This window comes from Trachemys scripta, chromosome 10, assembly GCF_013100865.1.
Source record: "Trachemys scripta elegans isolate TJP31775 chromosome 10, CAS_Tse_1.0, whole genome shotgun sequence".
Lineage (NCBI taxonomy): Eukaryota > Metazoa > Chordata > Testudines > Emydidae > Trachemys > Trachemys scripta.
The window spans coordinates 11591956-11609208 of NC_048307.1; the positions used below are offsets into that span (position 1 = coordinate 11591956).

The window sequence follows — 17253 nt, forward strand, 5'->3', positions numbered from 1 at the left end:
TTCATAAAGTGGACTGTAGGAAGTAAAGTAGAATATGAAAAATGGACCAATAAAATGGGTGAGCACCTGCTTTTCTTTGAGCTTGAGAGAAGAGGCAAGGGCATTTTAAAGCGTGCACAAAGGAAATGTCTAGTGTAGTTAATTAGCAGATGGACCCCTTCGGGGCCCGGTTACTAGAGCATGAGGAACAAAGGAAGGTCTGGGGGGAAGTTGAACTGTTTGGTGTAAAGAGGCAGTGCTTCCTTGGTGTGAAATGTGTTTGAGGTGGTGTCACTACTTTTAAATCTCATCAAGGAGTTAAATATAAATAGAGGGATCTAATGGAGGTTGCACCTTCTCGCTGAAAAGTTCAATATGTGAGAATCTCTGTTTAAAAATAAAACAAACAAAAAAGAGTTTGCAATGGTATTTGTTTCCTGCTGGGAGGGTAAAATGCTATGCATTTTTTCCCTCTCGATCTTCTAGGAACCACTGGCTTGCCTCCTTGCTGCTCACAGCAGAAGCAGTTCCATTAGTCTGGGGGCATGAATACAAACGAAATGCCAGTCTGACCTTTTGGCAAAACTGGCTTACCTGGGGAGTGGAGGGAGTCGTACTGGCTCTGGAAAATGAGTGCTGGAACTCGTAACGATACATAAAGTCCATCAGGGGTCAGAAGGGGGATTAGTCTAATGTCTAGTGTAGCACACTTGTGTATGTCTTCCACATTTTAATTTTACTGAGGAAAATAGAAAGGAGCATAAATTCTGGCAAGTCAAGTGTAAAAGAAAAATTAGGCAGGCAAAAAAAATGGAAGAGCAACTAGCAAAAGACTAACAACAAAAATTAAGAAACAGGAAGCCTAACAAACAATCAGTGGGGCCACTGGACAATTAAAGTGCTAAAGGAGCACACAAGGAAGACAAAGTCATTGTGGAGAAGCTAAATGAATTCTTTGCATCAGTCTTCACTGTAGAGGATGCGAGGGAGATTTCCACACCTGAGCCATGCTTTTGAGGTGACAAATCTGAGGAAGTGTCCCAGATTGAGGTGTTAATAGAGAGGAGGTTTTGGAATAGATTGATAAATGAAACTGTAATAAGTAACCAGGACCATAAGGTATTCACCCAAGAGTTCTGAAGGAGTTCAAATGTGAAATTGCAGAACTAGTAACTGTGGTATGTAACCTATCCCTTAAGTCTGCTTCAGTACCAGATGACTGGAGGATAGCTAATGTGACAGCAATTTTTAAAAAAAGACTCCAGAGACGATCCTGGGAATTACAGGCGAGTTAAGCCTAACTTCAGTACCAGGTAAATTGGTTGAAACTGCAGTAAAGAACAGAATGATCAAACACATGGATGAACAGAATTTGTTGGGGAAAAGTTGGGGGAAGTCTAGGTTGGATATTAGGAAAAACTACTTCACTAGGAGGGTGGTGAAGCACTGGAATAGATTACCTAGGTAGGTGGTGGAATCTCCATCCATAGAGGTTTTTAAGGCCCGGCTTTACAAAGCACTGACTGGGATGATTTAGTTGGAGTTGGTCCTGCTTTGAGCAGGGGGTTGGGCTAGATGACTTCCTGAGGTCTCTTCCAACCCTAATCTTCTATGATTTTATGAACACGGCTTTTATAAAGAGAAATCATGCCTCTCCAATCTATTAGAATTCTTTGAGTTGGTCAGCAAACATGTGGACATGGACAACACAGTGGATATAGTGTACTTGGACTTTCAGAAAGCCGTTGACAAGGTCCCTCACCGAAGGCTCTTAAGCAAAATAAGTAGCCATGGGATAAGAAGGAAGGTCCTCTCAAGAATTAGTAACTGGTTAAAAGACAGGAAACAAAGGATAGGAATAAATTATCAGTTTTCAGACTGTGGAGTAGTAATAGCAGGGTCCTCCAGGGGTTTGTACTGCAACCAGTGCTGTTGAATATATTCATAATGATCTGGAAAAATGGGTTAACAGTGAGGTGGCAAAATTTGTAGATGATACAAAATTACTCAAGATAGTTAAATCCAGAGTAGACTGTGAAGAGTTACAAGGGGATATCACAGCTCTGGGTGACTGGGCAACAAAATGGCAGGTGAAATTCAGTGTTGATAAATGCAAAGTAATATATATTGGAGATCATAATCCCAGGTATACATCCAAAATGATGGGGTCTAAATTAATTGTTACCACTCAAGAAAGGTCTTGGAGTCATCTTGGATAGTTCTCTGAAAACATCTGCTTAGTGTGCAGCAGCTGTCAAAAAAGCTACCAGGATATTAGGAACCATAAGGAAAGGGATAGATAATAAGACAGTAAATATCATGATGCCACTGTATAAATCCATGGTACCTTGAATACTGCGTGCAGTTCTGGTCGCCCCATCTCAAAAATATATATTAGAAATACAAAAGGTGCAGAGAAGGACAACAAAAATGATGAAGGGTATGGAACAGCTTCCACATGAGAGATTTAAAAGATTGGGACGCAGTTCAGCTTGGAAAAGAGACAACTAAGGGAGGATATGATCAACATCCATACAATCATAAATGGTGTGAAGAAAGTGACTAAGGAAGTGTTATTTACCTCTTCACATAACACAAGAACCAGGCTTAAAACCCAATGAAATTAATAGGCAACAGGTTTAAAACAAACGTAAGAAAGTACTACTTCACACAACGCACAGTCAACCTATGGAACTTGTTGCCGGGGATGTTGTGAAGGCCAAAGATATAACCGGGGGTCAAAGAAGAATTAGATCTGTTCATGGAGGATAGGTCCATCAATGGCTATTAGCCAAGATGGTCAGGTATGCAACCCCATGGTCTTTTGGTATAACTACGTCTCTCCGAGCTCTGGTCAAGTGTAGGTAGTCTCTTGGTCTATCCAAGGCCGTGATCAAGTGTCTTGATGTTTTTGGTCTTTTGGCCTCGAGATGAAAACCTTGTCTTTGCTTCTGGGACCTTGAAGTGAAAAAATTCTCTAAGTTATGGAAAATCCACATTCTGTAGCAATATACTTATACCGACCTAACCCTCGGTGTAGACAGTGCTATGTTGACAGGAGCACCAACTGGAGAAGCTCTCTCATTGGCAAAGGTAGCATCTTCACTAAGCACTACAGCAGTACAGCTGTGCCACTGCAGTGCTGTAAGCGTAGAGAACCCCTAAGCCTGTGGCTGCTGGATGCTGGTTCTGGATGATGGGATGGATCACTTGATAATTGCTCAGTTCTGTTCGTTCCCTTAGAAGAATCTGGCATTGGCCGCTGTCAGAAGACAAGATACTGGACTAAATGGACCATTGGTCTGACCGAGTATGGCCGTTCTTATGTTCTAAAATAACAAATATGCTGGGTGAGGGTGGGGTTAAAAGTTTTTATCAACCTGAGTTTTTGCTAGCTGCATCCCAAGTGAGAGCCAATAACAGCTTTATTCCCCCCAGCCCAAAGCTGTTTTAGATTTCTGGGCTTAGAGAGTTGTAAATGTTTGGATTTGGTACTACTTTATATCCCTTTGAATATACAGACAGGCTACCTTAGTATCATAGAGTCCAACCATCAACACCGGGGGAAGGAGGGGTTATTGAGAGAAAGGGAGACGTTATAACTTACACAACTTAGAAACCTATAAAAATTATCTAAAATAGCCTTTCCATAAATAGCAATGTCAGGATTTTAATGTCCAGTATCTGGAGAACTTTCTGGAGTAAAAGTAAGAGTTCTTTGTCCCTGTGGGAAGCTAGAAATTGCTCCTTTCCAATGGCACAAAGCTCCCGTCTCTAACCCTGATAAGTGATGAAGGCAGTGAACTTTAAACATGCCTCTGGTGCAGGATTGGCTATTATCCACCCTGCAGCTTGGACAAGTATGTAATCCCTGGGGGAAATTCCTCGTACAAAGGGTGCATGTGAGGGAGCCAGAGAAAAAGGGACTAGAGATGTAGAGTGCGGCAAGGTTCTGTAGGGCCTTGAAGAGCAAGATGGGATGAAAGTGATTCTAGAGTATTGTGCGACATGCAGCAGCTGACCAGGGGAAGCAGAGACTTCATACATTAGACTTTGCAGAGACAATGTCTACTCTGCGCAGTCCAGGAGCTTGCAGGGACTCTTCCCCGGCAACTGGAAGGGGGAGAGAAGGGCTGCCTAGCCTCCACTATTGCTTAACTCCTCTATACCTGCTATATGGAGCCATGTCAGTGCGGTATTAATTTGGGAGAGGAGGTTTGGCCTGAATCTGCTCCCACTCCCAGACCTTTATGAATTGGCTGAGAAGCTGAGCAGCCTCCCTTCTCTGCGCTGACCACAGTAGCCTACTGGTCCTCAGCTTTTTCCCTACTGTGACACGCTCTGCCCCTTCCCAGATAGTAATATGGGAACGGGCAGGGTGATCACGATCCTCAGAACCCTTGCAGTAGCCATTCGATCAGGTGTAATTCTTCTGCATAGGTAGAACTCCATTTGCAAAGAGTCTTTAAACCTCTCTGATCTCTGCAACTGGAAATGGAGTTTGAAGTCCTTGTGTATATTGGTAGGGAAAACACACACAAAATGCCTGGACACCTTAGAGTCAGTATTCAGGCAACCCATGGCAGTAGAGATACTTAGTTAATAAATGCTATCTTTGAAAATTCTTCTCGAAGTTATGTGAAGGGCTTGGTGGTGGATGGAGATTGTGGGGGCAGTACACAAAGGGAGGTGGAGGCTGAGCCATATAGTATATGCAGTTTAAAAATAAGCTAATGTTGACGGATAAAATAAATACCATTTAGGACTCGATAGCTGCTCTAGTGGAAGTGAGCAGCCAGTGCCGCCTGTTTAGTTTAAAACTTTCTTTTACCTCCTAAGAAAAGTTATAATTCATGGTTGTAATGTTACAAATTGCAAGTTTCCAAAGCCTAAATCAAATCCACTAGACCATGTAGTTGTAGAGAGATATAAGCATGGTCTGGAACTGCTATGCCATTCAAATTGCATGTTCTTCCCCTCCCACTTAACCCCACCCCTGTGTGCAAACAGTCCCATAAAATCTAGCACATTTTATTTCTAGAGAGCTGTGATCATAAACTTGCCTGGATCAGAAAATACTCTGCTCCTGTCCTATTAGCCTTTATTTAATACAGTGCAATTTATTTTTTATATGGCGTCCTTCACACAGTATCACAAACTCTTTACAGAGCGTGTCCATCATAAACTACAGCTGACAAAGGTTTCAGCCCAAGGTTTAAACAAGGGAAATGACTCTAAGGGGTCCAGGTACATGGGGCAGCACAAGAGGGTGGCAGAGCATTAAAAGGAGGAGCAGAGTGTAGGTAGATAAGAGTTAGAGAGGAATATTGGGGTAACTCAGCAGCAGCTTTGCAAACTCAGTAGGTTATTATGGAAATGCATAGAGGCAGTCTGGGTAAGTGAGAGAGGAAAAGGCTGGTACAGTCTTGCTTCTTGGAGCAAAGAGAATAGTGCCTCTGCATCTGATCCCAGACCCCATGAAACTGAGGTGGTGCTGACTTCCACTTCTCTGTTTCTAGAATTATGAAACTAACTAGTCCTTGTTTAACATAGAATAGGCTTGGTAAGAACTAAGCATCACTCATAGCGACGTTAGCAACCCATTCTTAATGCAATCTTGCAAATGGAGTGGCTTAATGGCCTAGAGCAGGAACGGGCAAGCTTTTTGGCCTGGGGACCACATCTGGGTATGGAAATTGTATGGCGTGCCATGAATGCTCACGAAATTGGGGGATGGGGTGCAGGAAGCAGGGAGGGCTCCAGCTGGGGGTGTGGGCTCTGGGGTGGGGCCAGGGATGAGGGGCTTGGGGTGCAGGAAGGGGCTGCAGGGTGGGGATGGAGCAGAGGGGTTTGGAGTATGGGAGGGAGCTCTGGGCTGAGGTACAGGGTTAGGGTGTGGGAGGGGGTACAAGCTCTAGGATGGGGGCGTGGGTTCCAGGGTGGGGCCAGAAATGAGGGGTTCAGGGTGTGGGAGGGGGCTCCGAGCTGGGGCAGAGGGCTGGAGTGTGTGTGTGGGGGGGTTGAGGGCTCCGGTTGGGGATTAGGGGTGCAGGAGGGTGCTCCGGTCTGGGACCGAGGGGTTCGGAGGGTGGGCGGGGATCAGGGCTGGGGCAGGGGGTTGGGGTGTGGAAGGAGGGCAAGGTTGCAGGCTCTGAGTGGCACTTACCTCAAGCAGCTCCCGGAAGCAGCGGCATGTCCCCCCCTCCGGCTCCTATGCGGAGGCACGGCAGCTCTGCACACCACCCCATCCGTAGGCGCCACCCCGGCAGCTCCCATTGGCCGCGGTTCCTAACCAATAAGAGCTGTAGAGCCAGTGCTTGGGGCAGCAGCAGCATGTGGAGCCCTGTGGCTGCCTCTATGTGTACGAGCCAGAGGGGGAACATGCCGCTGCTTCTGGGAGCTGCAGCAGGCACAGAGTGGGGCAAGCCCCCGACCCCGCTTCCCCGCAGGAGCTCGAGGGCTGGATTAAAAGGTCTGATGGGCGGACCTGGCCCCCGGGCTGTAGTTTGCCCACCCCTGGCCTAGAGAGAGGGAAGGGCATGGTGTTGAGTGAGATGCGTTTTGCAGTTAGCCTGTTAGAATGAGTGACCCCAGACACTCAGAAACAGAGCAGTGTAACCTTACCCAGAGTTAGTGTGTGGAGTGCAGGCATTTCTAAACAGCTGTTTAGATCCACTCTGGTGCCTTTCTTGCTGTTCTCCAGTTTCCAGGATACCTGTTTGCTCTTTGGGGTGGGGTCTACAGGCAGCTCCGCAGCAGAGCCTAAGGCCATGTCTATCGTAGAGAGCTGACAGTGGTGCAGCTGTACAGATGTAGCTGCACCCCTGCAAGATCTCTAGTGTAGCCACTCCATGCTGACGGGAGAGCGCTCTTCCCTCGACATAGACTGACCTAATTGAACTCCTCTAATTTGGGTCTAAAGCCAGAGCCTAAGTATTTCCATGGTGAATCTGTGGCTCATTTTCAAACTTTGTGAGCATTAAAAGCAATGGAATAAAAAGCAGTGACATTTCAGTGTGAAAGACAAAAAACACCCACTCCATAATTTATTTATCCAAAATAGTATGAATTATTCATTAAAGTTGATGTGAGTGTTTGAAAATACAAGAAGTTTGAAGAGGAGGTATTATTAAGAGGAAGTTAATAATTCGGAGCTATTGATTTCTTAACAAATGAATGTGATTTTTCATAGAGGGTTTTTTCCTGTGGCCCTCTTCAATATAGGCTGGATTTTGTCCCGGAGTTTGCCCTGAATGCCAAGCACTCCCAGCAGTATAATTTTATAACTCATCCCCACGCTCTTTACTCTTCCTCCCTCCTCTTAGTCTTCTCCAACCAAAATAAACTGTGTTTGAGTGCCTGAATGAAGAAAGAAGCAAGGCTTAGTCCTATCAAATATCCTTCCTTATGTTCTTGCTATCTTGTTGTCCCAGAGCCCTTCTGCACAGGATGGCCCGTTGTCCCCTCTCTGGGACATGAAGTGCATCTACCCAATGTGCCATATCCATTCAAGAGCTCTACAGAGCACATCTGCAACTCCTCCTGGCCACTTTGTGAAAAAATACAGCAGTCAAACACAGTGACTGTAATGAGTGCTCCAAACATAGGGGTTTGAGTTTTCAAACGCTGCCTTTTAAAGATATAATTAAATGTAATTCTCCAAAAGTTGTGAAGGAACATGAGAGAATCAAGCCATTCACTGTTCTTATCGGTGGTGGATAGTGTGGGTGGCAGCGATAATGCTGCCATCTGAAACCTGCTCTACTAATACACCTCCACCCTTCCCTGAATGCAGCCTCCTCTCTTGAACTGTGTCTTGAACCTTGTGCAAATTGTGGTTTAAAGCAATTTTGCCTGCCTATGATAGGGATTTGGCTGGACATCAGTGGCTGAAATCCCCAGTAGCGGTGAGGCCTAAGAATTATATGTGCGTCATCGGCTTAAACTCAGGAGCAAAGCATACAATGAGCTGTAGTTTATGTAAACATCTTAACTTGGGGCAGAAAACATTAGAAAAGACGTTAATGAACCTCCTAAAATCTGTTATTTATGAAGCTCCTAGCTGCCTTAGTCGTGGACCAGGACCCCATTTTGCTAGGTGCTATGCAAACACAGACCAAAATGACAGGCCTTGCCCCAAAGAGCATAGTCTCAGTGATCTGTTCTAGGTACTTATATGGCTCCCGTTCCTTGGAGCACCTCAGAATGGTTAATGAATGTAATGTTTCCTTTCACAGCACCCTGGTGAGGAGGGGAGGTGCTGTTATCCCTGTTTTAGTGATGGGGAACTGAGGGATAGAGATGCTAAGTGACTTGCCCAGGGTCACACAAGAAGTTTGTGGCAGAGCAGAAAATTGAACCTGGGTCTCCCAAGTCGCAGGCTAGCACCCTAACCCCACTGTAGGAAGGCTTTTGCCAACAGAGAATCACCTGGAGGGTGGAGCTATTGCAAATGTGGGTTGGGGGCCCGTGGGACAACCCTTCAAACAAATATGTTTATTAATATAAAATGCAAAGGTGGGAGAGGAAAACCAGAACTGAAAATGTTTAGAGACAGCACTGAACACAATCCTGAATGAATTTGGGAATCACCCAAGCGAGAGGCACCACTTTGGAAAGCAAGTCATGGCTGACATTAGTTAGCAGCAGCGGACTCAGCTGAACTGATGCTGAATGTGATTTAGCTGCAAGTGTAGAAAAAGGCAAACAGGTTTTAACCCCAGTTTTTGAAACAGTGCTGAACACATTTTGTCTTTGTCTACACTTGCAGCTAAACCACATTCAGCTGCTGTATCAGTTGCTGACACATGTTATCAGCAGTGTGTCATTTTCTTATTGTAGACAAAGCCCTTTGGCAGGGGCCTTAGAAGTGATGATAAGCCAGACCTAATGAAGAAGCCTGAAAGCATGACAAGGCTGTGAAGAGCAGCAGCAAGGAGGGGTCTGACAGGCAGGGTTAGAGGGGGAGAAAAGGAGGCTGCGCTCTAGAAATGTTAGGCTGTTACTGTATTCCGGTTAAACCTGAGATGTACCTACCTAGCTCAAGTCTTGCTGTGTATGACACTGGACACATTATGTAAAATGCCTCCTCTGTTTTAATCTCAGAGGTAGCAGAGAAATGGTGTCTGAAGACTACCCCACTCAAGACTCCTGGTCACAAGTTCTGCACTAAGAAGTCTTCTTCCATAAGGTGCCCTGCTTGCAGGGCTGCAGTCCAGGGGGCACCCGGCACATGCATAATGACCATGATGAGAAATTAGTTTAAAGGACAAAAAGGGACCAAGATCCTAACTGTTCATTATATCAGCGAGTAGCAAGAGACCTCAGTTGTGTACAGAGCCATTTATCTAGTTCATGAATTAGAGCCCTGTCCACCTCCTGAGTTTATAAAATTCAGCCAAGACATACTTTAAGATCTGCAGGAAAGAGGCATATTTACTTCTCCAAGGCTGTCCTGTGTTTATTAGAAATTTTTAATTTTATCCACGTTGGATATCTGAGATATATTAAAGCCAATGCCGTCTCTGACAGTGGTGAAATATGACCACTGAAATGTGGTCAGTGAATTTCTACTTTCATATGTAGGATTTTATCCTTAACAGTTCTGTTTTAGGAATGCAAAGCTGAATGAAGACTGGGAGAATATTGAGGTCAGAGCTGCCAATTAACCTCTTGATTTCAGAGTCTGATTACTCCATTAATCAAGGGGCCAGAAGCAACAAAGATGACGGGAAGGGTTGTAGCTGCAGAATAACAATCCCACGAAGGACTGATTTATGTCATACAGTGATGAATGTGGAAGAAAGGGAAGGGCGGGTGGTCAGGGATGCACCGACTTCTCAGGTTCACAAGAAGGTGCAATGTATCAGCAAAAGGGCCTCTTGTGCTTGTGAACAGGGTTCTGTAGTACCTCACTTGCTTTATCTCCCTTCCAGGATCAGTAGTTTCCTTTCATAGCAGTGCCTCAGTGAAAAAGTTTTCACAATAAATGTCCCTCCTGGGCAGTTAGATTTGAAGTCGGGTTGGGGCATAGGGGTGGTGGATTAAATAACGTGGCGTCTGAGGGCTCGTCTACATGGGGACATGCAGAAAAGTTAAAACAAAGTAACAAAAAGTGTGACATTAAAGTGCATTAGTGTAAGCACATTATATCCTGTGTGGATGCCCTCAGAAGTAAAGTGGATTTAGGCTATGTCTACACGTAAAATGCTACAGTGAAGCTCACGACAGCAACAGGAGGGGGTTTTCCCATTGCTATAGTTAATCCACCACCCTGAGAGGCAGTAGTTAGGTCGACAGAAGAATTCTTCCATCTGCCAACACTGTCTACAGCAGGGGCTAGGTCGGCATAGCTACGTCTCTCGGGGATGTGAAAAATCCACACCCCTGAGAGACGAAGCTATGCTGATGTAAGTTTTCAGTGTAGATCAGCCCTTCCTTTGCTTTAGCTTAATTCACTTCTAAATTAAGCTAGACTGAATTAAGGCCATTTTAATTCAGAATAAGTGTGTCCACACAGGGATTTAATGCAGATTTCAGGGCGTTAGAGCTGTGCTCCGGCTCCGCTCCAGCTCCAGGCAAAAACCTGCAGCTCCACTGCTCTGGAGCTGCTCCAGACTCCAAAGCCCTGGTTTAACTAATCCACTTTAAATGTTAGTTTGTCTTAACTTTCCTGAGCTGTCCTAATGTAGAATTAGGCCCACCTGAAATGCTTTAATGAAACACTGTAGAATATAAGGGGACGCTGAAGACCAACGAGGTGTCTGCAGATGATCTGAGATTCAGGTGAACCTTGGGTACACCTTGGCCCTTCCTAAGCTGTGATTTCTGAACATCAGTGTCAAAGAGAAGGCAGGAGATTTTTGAATGAGTCTATTGGTTTGTTGTTAAAAAGCATGAGCCTTTTCTTAACCCTGGACCACCGTGTTGATACAACAGGCTGACTTGGAAAGCGTCTCCAGTGTATATTTAAGTAAAGCCAATTCCTGCAATTAATGGGGGATAAATTGAGGTTTAGTTACTCAGAAGACACCTTTGGTGAAAGATTCTTGGTAATTGTTATGTATGCTCTTGAAGGATTCACAGCGGTAGCAGCTCTCTTTGGAGTATTAAAATACATGGGTGAGTGGCAGACAGCCCCTTCGGGCCTCTTTTCCAGAGACTAGTCCAGTTAAGGCAGCAAACTGGAAGAGACAATGGTGTTCTTCAGGCATTTTGTAACAATAAAACCCCCTTCCACAAATCTTAAGGGATTGCTAGACAGTTTGACAATTTGAGATCAAAGTACTTACAGTCAAGTCAGGTGTGCACTGAAAAAGATTTCCCCTATTACTGACTTCCTCCAGACACATTTCTGTACAGTTGTATCTGCAACTGACTAAAGAATAACAGCTTTTCTACTGTCCTGCCTCTCTGAAACTTAAACAGTTGTCTTGGGATCTGTAAAGGAAATAAGAACAGAGGAGGGGAGAGTACGGTATATCTTTGAATTTTTGTAGATCTTTGCTAAAAGGTAAACCCAGCAAACCCACCCCACTCCCACGAAAAATGGTCTGTCTCTCAGATGCCAATTTAACTTTTTCTAATGACCCTAAAGTACATAGCTCAGCCCCATATCATCCTTCCTGAGCTGGGAGAGGGCCTCTCAGCTCCTGACTTCTCATACCTTGCTTGCTTGTTCTTTGAGTAACTCTTTCATCTCATTTGGCTTGGCTAACACCCTAATTACAATGCAAGATCCATTTTGTGCTAATGTAACTTATACCAAGATACCCTTTTTTTGCTCTCCTCCCTTTCCTAGAGCTGAAGAAGCAAGTGGAGAGTGCAGAACTGAAAAACCAACGGCTGAAAGAGGTTTTCCAGACCAAGATCCAGGAGTTTCGCAAGGTGTGCTACACACTGACAGGATACCAGATTGACATTACTACTGAGAACCAGTACCGGCTCACCTCCATTTATGCTGAGCACCAAGGGGACTGCTTGCTCTTTAAGGTAGGCCTGTATTTCCCCCACCCCACCTGACTCTTTGGGGTAATTGTGATCAGCATGCCAGAATGCTCTCTCCATTCTAATTGCTGAGAAATGTCAAGTTAGTAGCTCCTCTTTGACTGTTCCTCTTTGACTGCCTCCTGTATTTGAATACAATGAGAGTGGAGATGCTTCCTCCTTTTAAAGAATTCTGTGAGAAGACTTTGGGTCTAATTCTTCCTCTCACATATACCAGAGTAAATTGGGAGTAATTTAGGCTATGTCTGTACTTAAAATGCTATAGCGGCACAGCTGCAGCACTGTAGCACTGCAGTGTTGACGTTCATTACAGCGACAAAAGAATTCCCCCCTTTGCTGTGATTAATCTGCCTCCCCTGGAGGTGGCAGGTAGGTGGATGGAAAACCTCTCCCGTCAGCTTAGCACTGTCTACACTAGGGGTTAGGTCAGCAAAGCTAGGTCTCTCGGTGGGCGGGGGGGGAGGAGAGAATGGATTTTGAGAGACGTAGCTATGCCAACGTATGTTTTCAATGTAGACCAGCCCCCAATCAAAGTCAGTAGAGTTACATCAGTTGAAAGGAAAGGAGAATATATCTATGCATGATGCTCCAGGAACCTAGCCTCAGAACTCACCATTTTCTACCATCAGAGAGATGTGCCACATCTTCATATCCTCTAACCTGGCCAGAAGGATGTGTGTTTAGCAGTTTACTCTTTATGCTTGATCCTGCGTCAGTGTGGGGAGAGGACTAAATGACCTCTGAACATCTCTTCCTGCTAGCTCTACAATTCTATGATTCTGTTACCCAGGCCAGGGCCTCATTTATTCATCTGCTCCAGCATTTCAGGCTATTGTTTCAAGTGGAGCTTTCTCCTGGGTTTAGTTGCAATATCCAGTGCTTGAGGGACATTCTGACAATGTGGAATTACTAAAGCATTGAATGTGTCAGAGCTCAACAAAAGAAAATCTTAGTTACAGAAGATGAGCGAGAGGGTTGTTAGTTCAGACATCAACAAGCCATTTACGTGCCATTTATTTACCCAAGATTAGTTGGAATGTAAAACCAGCTGCTAAAGCCAGCTACAGAAATAAGTTTCTGTATACGTTGTTCCCCTTTTACAAATCTTTATGAACTGCTGGAGTACTGAGGATTTTTTAATTAGCTGGTTTGAACTGGCTGAGCAGTTTTCTGGCAAGAAGGGAGTGGTGGGGAATAGACATAGGCACTGAGGGCTGTTTATACATTCTAGGTTAATAGAAGGTTATTTTGTAGTGCTTTCCAATGGAAATTGTTTATGATGTGGTCTTCCACCACACCACACTCTTCATCGCATCCTTTTCTCCTTACAGTCCTAAAAGTCACTTCTTTAAGGAGTCTTATAAACTGTAGCCTTGTAACAGGGTAGCTGGCTCATTACACGAAACTGGGTTCAGTTCTCCTGTTCTAGTCCAGTGCTCCCAGTTGTGCCAGTTAAGAGGGTGGGACAGCACCTGGGGGCTATAAAAGGTCAGTCAGAAGTTAGACAGGAGCGGGGCAGGAGATGAGACCTACCAGAAACGGAATATGGTTCTTGGGAGAAGGCTGAAGGCAGGAGAGTGGCAAGAGGGGTCTGCTGGCTACTGTCTCCAAGCCACAGAGCTGGGGCAGATGGCTGGAGAAGGCTGAAGGCAGGAGGATCAGCAGAGGGAGATACCTGCTGGTTCCAAGCTGAAGAGCTGGAACCAAGCAACACAGAGGCCTGAAGGAAGGGAGAGCAGGAGAGGGGCTCACCCATAGTCACCTTCTTGCTGAAGAGCTGCACCCAAGGACCAGTAAGAGGGCCAGGGGGAGAGAGTGATCCTCCCCTGGCAAGGATTCTCCTAGCACAGAGACTGTGGGCATTCCTATTGGGAAGAGTGAGATTGCACCCCAGAAAGAAGGTCTGAGGTGGTTGCTGTCTTGGCAGAGTGACGGAAGAGGACGTATAAGGAGCCTAACCATGACAGAAGACACTAGGCCATGGTGAGAACAAGGACTATATGCACGTGGATGATAGGGACTATGGTTTGGGATTTTTGTTGTAGACTTTGTATAAGGTTGTTGTAATAAACTGACCCCCATAGCAGTATTTTTTAAGTAAGTGCCTGAAGCGGAGTCCATTGGATTACCCAAGAGGGAAACTGAGTAGAGGGTCCACTTGCGAGGCTGCCCTGAGGCCCCGAGAGGGCACCTGGAAGGAGGCCACTTGTTTGCAAGCCTAGATAAATGTATTTTGAGAAAAGTCAAAGCGATATAGCACATGGGTTGCATGCAGGACTCCACCATGCAAAGGCAAAGCCTTCTTATGCTTTTCATCCTCCTGCCTGCCCCCGTGTCGTCATCTCCTCTTCTTGTCTTGTCTTACATTGAAATCTCTAGGGCAGGGACTCATCTCTGTTTCTGGGAAGTGCCATGACATCTATAGCACAAATAAGTAATATAACATTCTGATGCCCTTTGATGGGAAGTGCCATAGTGATCTAGCTATATGGCTAAGCTTAGGATACTGTCTTCCAGATGAGACTGTTATCTCATAGGCAGCGGTCTTGGGTCGCTATATTAGATAGCTGAGGTGTGTCGTCAGAAGCATCAAACAATTTAGTTACACCCTTACACTGGTTTCATACCATGGGTTTTATTTGAACATACAGTAAAACGCCTGCATCCTAATCTTCATGCTCCTCCTATCACGATGCATAAGACTCTTACTGCTATGTTTTGTCATTCTCTTCTAAATCGTGAAGTGATATTAAAAACAAATCATGAAAAGCAGCCCACATCTCCCCTAGTGTCTCTGTGTTGGTGAGAGCGCCTTGCCCATCACAGCAAGTGTTAACAGCCTAAGTTTACAGTGCAAGCGGGAGCGCTTTCTCCCTTATAGAAAGTAGGCAGCACTAACACATCCTAGACCTGGGAGGTCACACAGTTTTACAGAGGAGCACTTCCCCCCATCCCATGGTAACTGCAATTGGCACATAAAATCATATGCACTCCCAGTTGATCCCATGAAGGCATGTGTCTTGTTTACGGGAAGGAAGAGGATGCTGGAGAAATTCAGTAAGGGAGGAGGAGGTGCAAGCAAAACTTGCAAGGATTCAGCTTCAGCAGACTTCAGGCCAGTGTGTGCAGGGCCCGAGTCTTATTTTGTTTGGTCATGAGATTAATATTTTCCTGCCACTATACATTGGAGCTCCGAAACAAAACCCACCAGTCACAAGGCATTGATAGTGAAAATGAAGACGGAAGTGAGGAACCTGGGTAGGAACTAGGATGAGGCCTAGCAACAGTAAGATGCTTGGCTTCACGGCTTCTGATTTTGTCCTGGACCAGCTGGGGAAGAGAAGCTGCAGAAGGAGAACACTCTGCCTCTAGGAAGAAGCAGCATCTTGTATCACTTTGGAGAAACTATCCTTGGACAACCAAGGAGCAGCCATGTCCCACCCTCCTTGGCTGGAAGGCACTTCACATGCATCAGATCCCTGAGGACACCTTCACCCCTTCCAGAGAACAGTTGGCAGCTAAGACGGAGCAATGAATTCATATAATAACCTTAACACCTCTGGAATCCTATGTTTAAACATGCCTTGTCATAAGTTAAATGAATATGGCTCATCCCGGCTCCTAATGTCTTTGACCACATTATACCCAGCACCATATAATTTGATACAGCTAACAGCGTTTTCTGTAAAGAGGGCAATGGCTTACTAGCAGAGATGTTACAGGCAGGTCAGGGCTGAGTGCATTAGCAAACGGTGTATGGGAAGATTGCACATTGCCCACCTGAATTATAGCGACCCAGTGTCCTCATTCATTTACCTCCAAATTCTTTTTCACACCGTGCCAAAATAAACTGGCCAGTTGTTGGAAAATACTAAGTGAGCAGAGACTCTTATCGCTAAATACTGATCTTGCTTTACTTTCTTCACTTACGGCTTCATTCCCAAGTGTTTCCGTAGAACTAAATTGGATGTCACCGGACATGGCAGGAGAAGTTTAGAGCTCCACCATTTTCAGGAGGCACCCTTCCAGAACAGTCTCCCAGAACGGTTGATTGATTTATAGGGTTTCCCTTGCATGTGGTACCTCACATCCCAAAGATGAGGAATGGGTTGCCATTGTATAAGAAGAGCAGATTTGAAATTCCTGTGACAACAGAAGGCCCGCAATAAAATCTTGGAATGTTTCTCATGTCTTAACCAGTTGCATCCCCAAAATCTATTGTTCAGATTAAGAGCAAAATATATACATCCAATTCTTTCTTGGGTGAGTACAGACTGGTGATGCCCAGATATACAATAAGGCTTGGATCCTGATTATGGCTTCTCAGTGGGGTTGTAAGTTTATGCTGTAGAATCTCTGAGCTGTAACTGACTGTGGGTGTTTGTGTGCATTGCATTAAGCTGGAGAGGTCACAAAGCAGGAAACACTGTTTGTATTTATTTCACTCAGGCAATTTATGGTGCAGGTTCTATATAATTAGGACCAAACAAGTCCCTTCACACTTTACAAGCTTCTGCAGCTTGTCTGTAAACTTTAGGGCACGTTTCAGTAATACAGCTGGTGGCATTTAATTTTCATTGAAACTTGAGGAGTCAGCTATGCAAGAGTAGCTACTGTAATGGATGTAACCCCTTCAGAGCAGAATGATGTGTGAGGTATTTCCAGGCAGAATTTTCCTCCGTTGCGGTTGGCCACACTGGCTTGTATGCTGTAACTTTCCAATCAGTTCATGATGTAGAAAGTGGCTGCTGAGGTATGTGTTAGAGCAGCAGTGAACGTGTTAATTCAGAATGACTCGCTATGAGAATAAGAGACTGTCCATAAATGAACACTGAATTCCAATGAATTTTTTATCAATGCATATTGGAGATCCCTATAGACACAACAGATGAGCTCATCAAGATGAAGGATGTTACAATGATTTTCAGAACCCCTGCATGTGTGCGCACATAGGCTGGAGCATCTCAGACTTCACAGCCCTCTCTCTCTCTTTAATTAAATGCTATGAAAAGTCATGTACAGACTCCTTACCAGTAGTTTAGTTTCAGATGATTTTGCAGAAGGTAATGCATTATAATTATTGGGTTACTTGGCAGTTTCATATTCTGTCACTGTCGCTGGTTCATTAGATACTTTCGTTTGTAATGCATATTCTTTGCTTTCTGCCTGTAATATAGCTCTAGTCCAGGTAGCCCAACAAGAGCTACACGGGCTGCACTTAGTTTACTTACTGCCTTCATTTTTCCTGCACTAATCAATTTCTATATA

The 17253-nt window shown here is 44.8% G+C and overlaps 1 protein-coding gene across 3 annotated transcripts in view; it reads left to right on the forward strand.

The window, feature by feature from the left end:
* MAD1L1 (mitotic arrest deficient 1 like 1) overlaps nucleotides 1–17253 on the forward strand; it is a 528574-nt gene that overhangs the window by 387303 nt on the left and 124018 nt on the right. For all 3 annotated transcript variants that reach the window (XM_034784297.1, XM_034784298.1, XM_034784299.1), the window contains one exon: nucleotides 11780–11970. In XM_034784297.1, the coding sequence (XP_034640188.1) occupies nucleotides 11780–11970 (191 nt within the window). The remainder of the gene's footprint in view (nucleotides 1–11779; nucleotides 11971–17253) is intronic.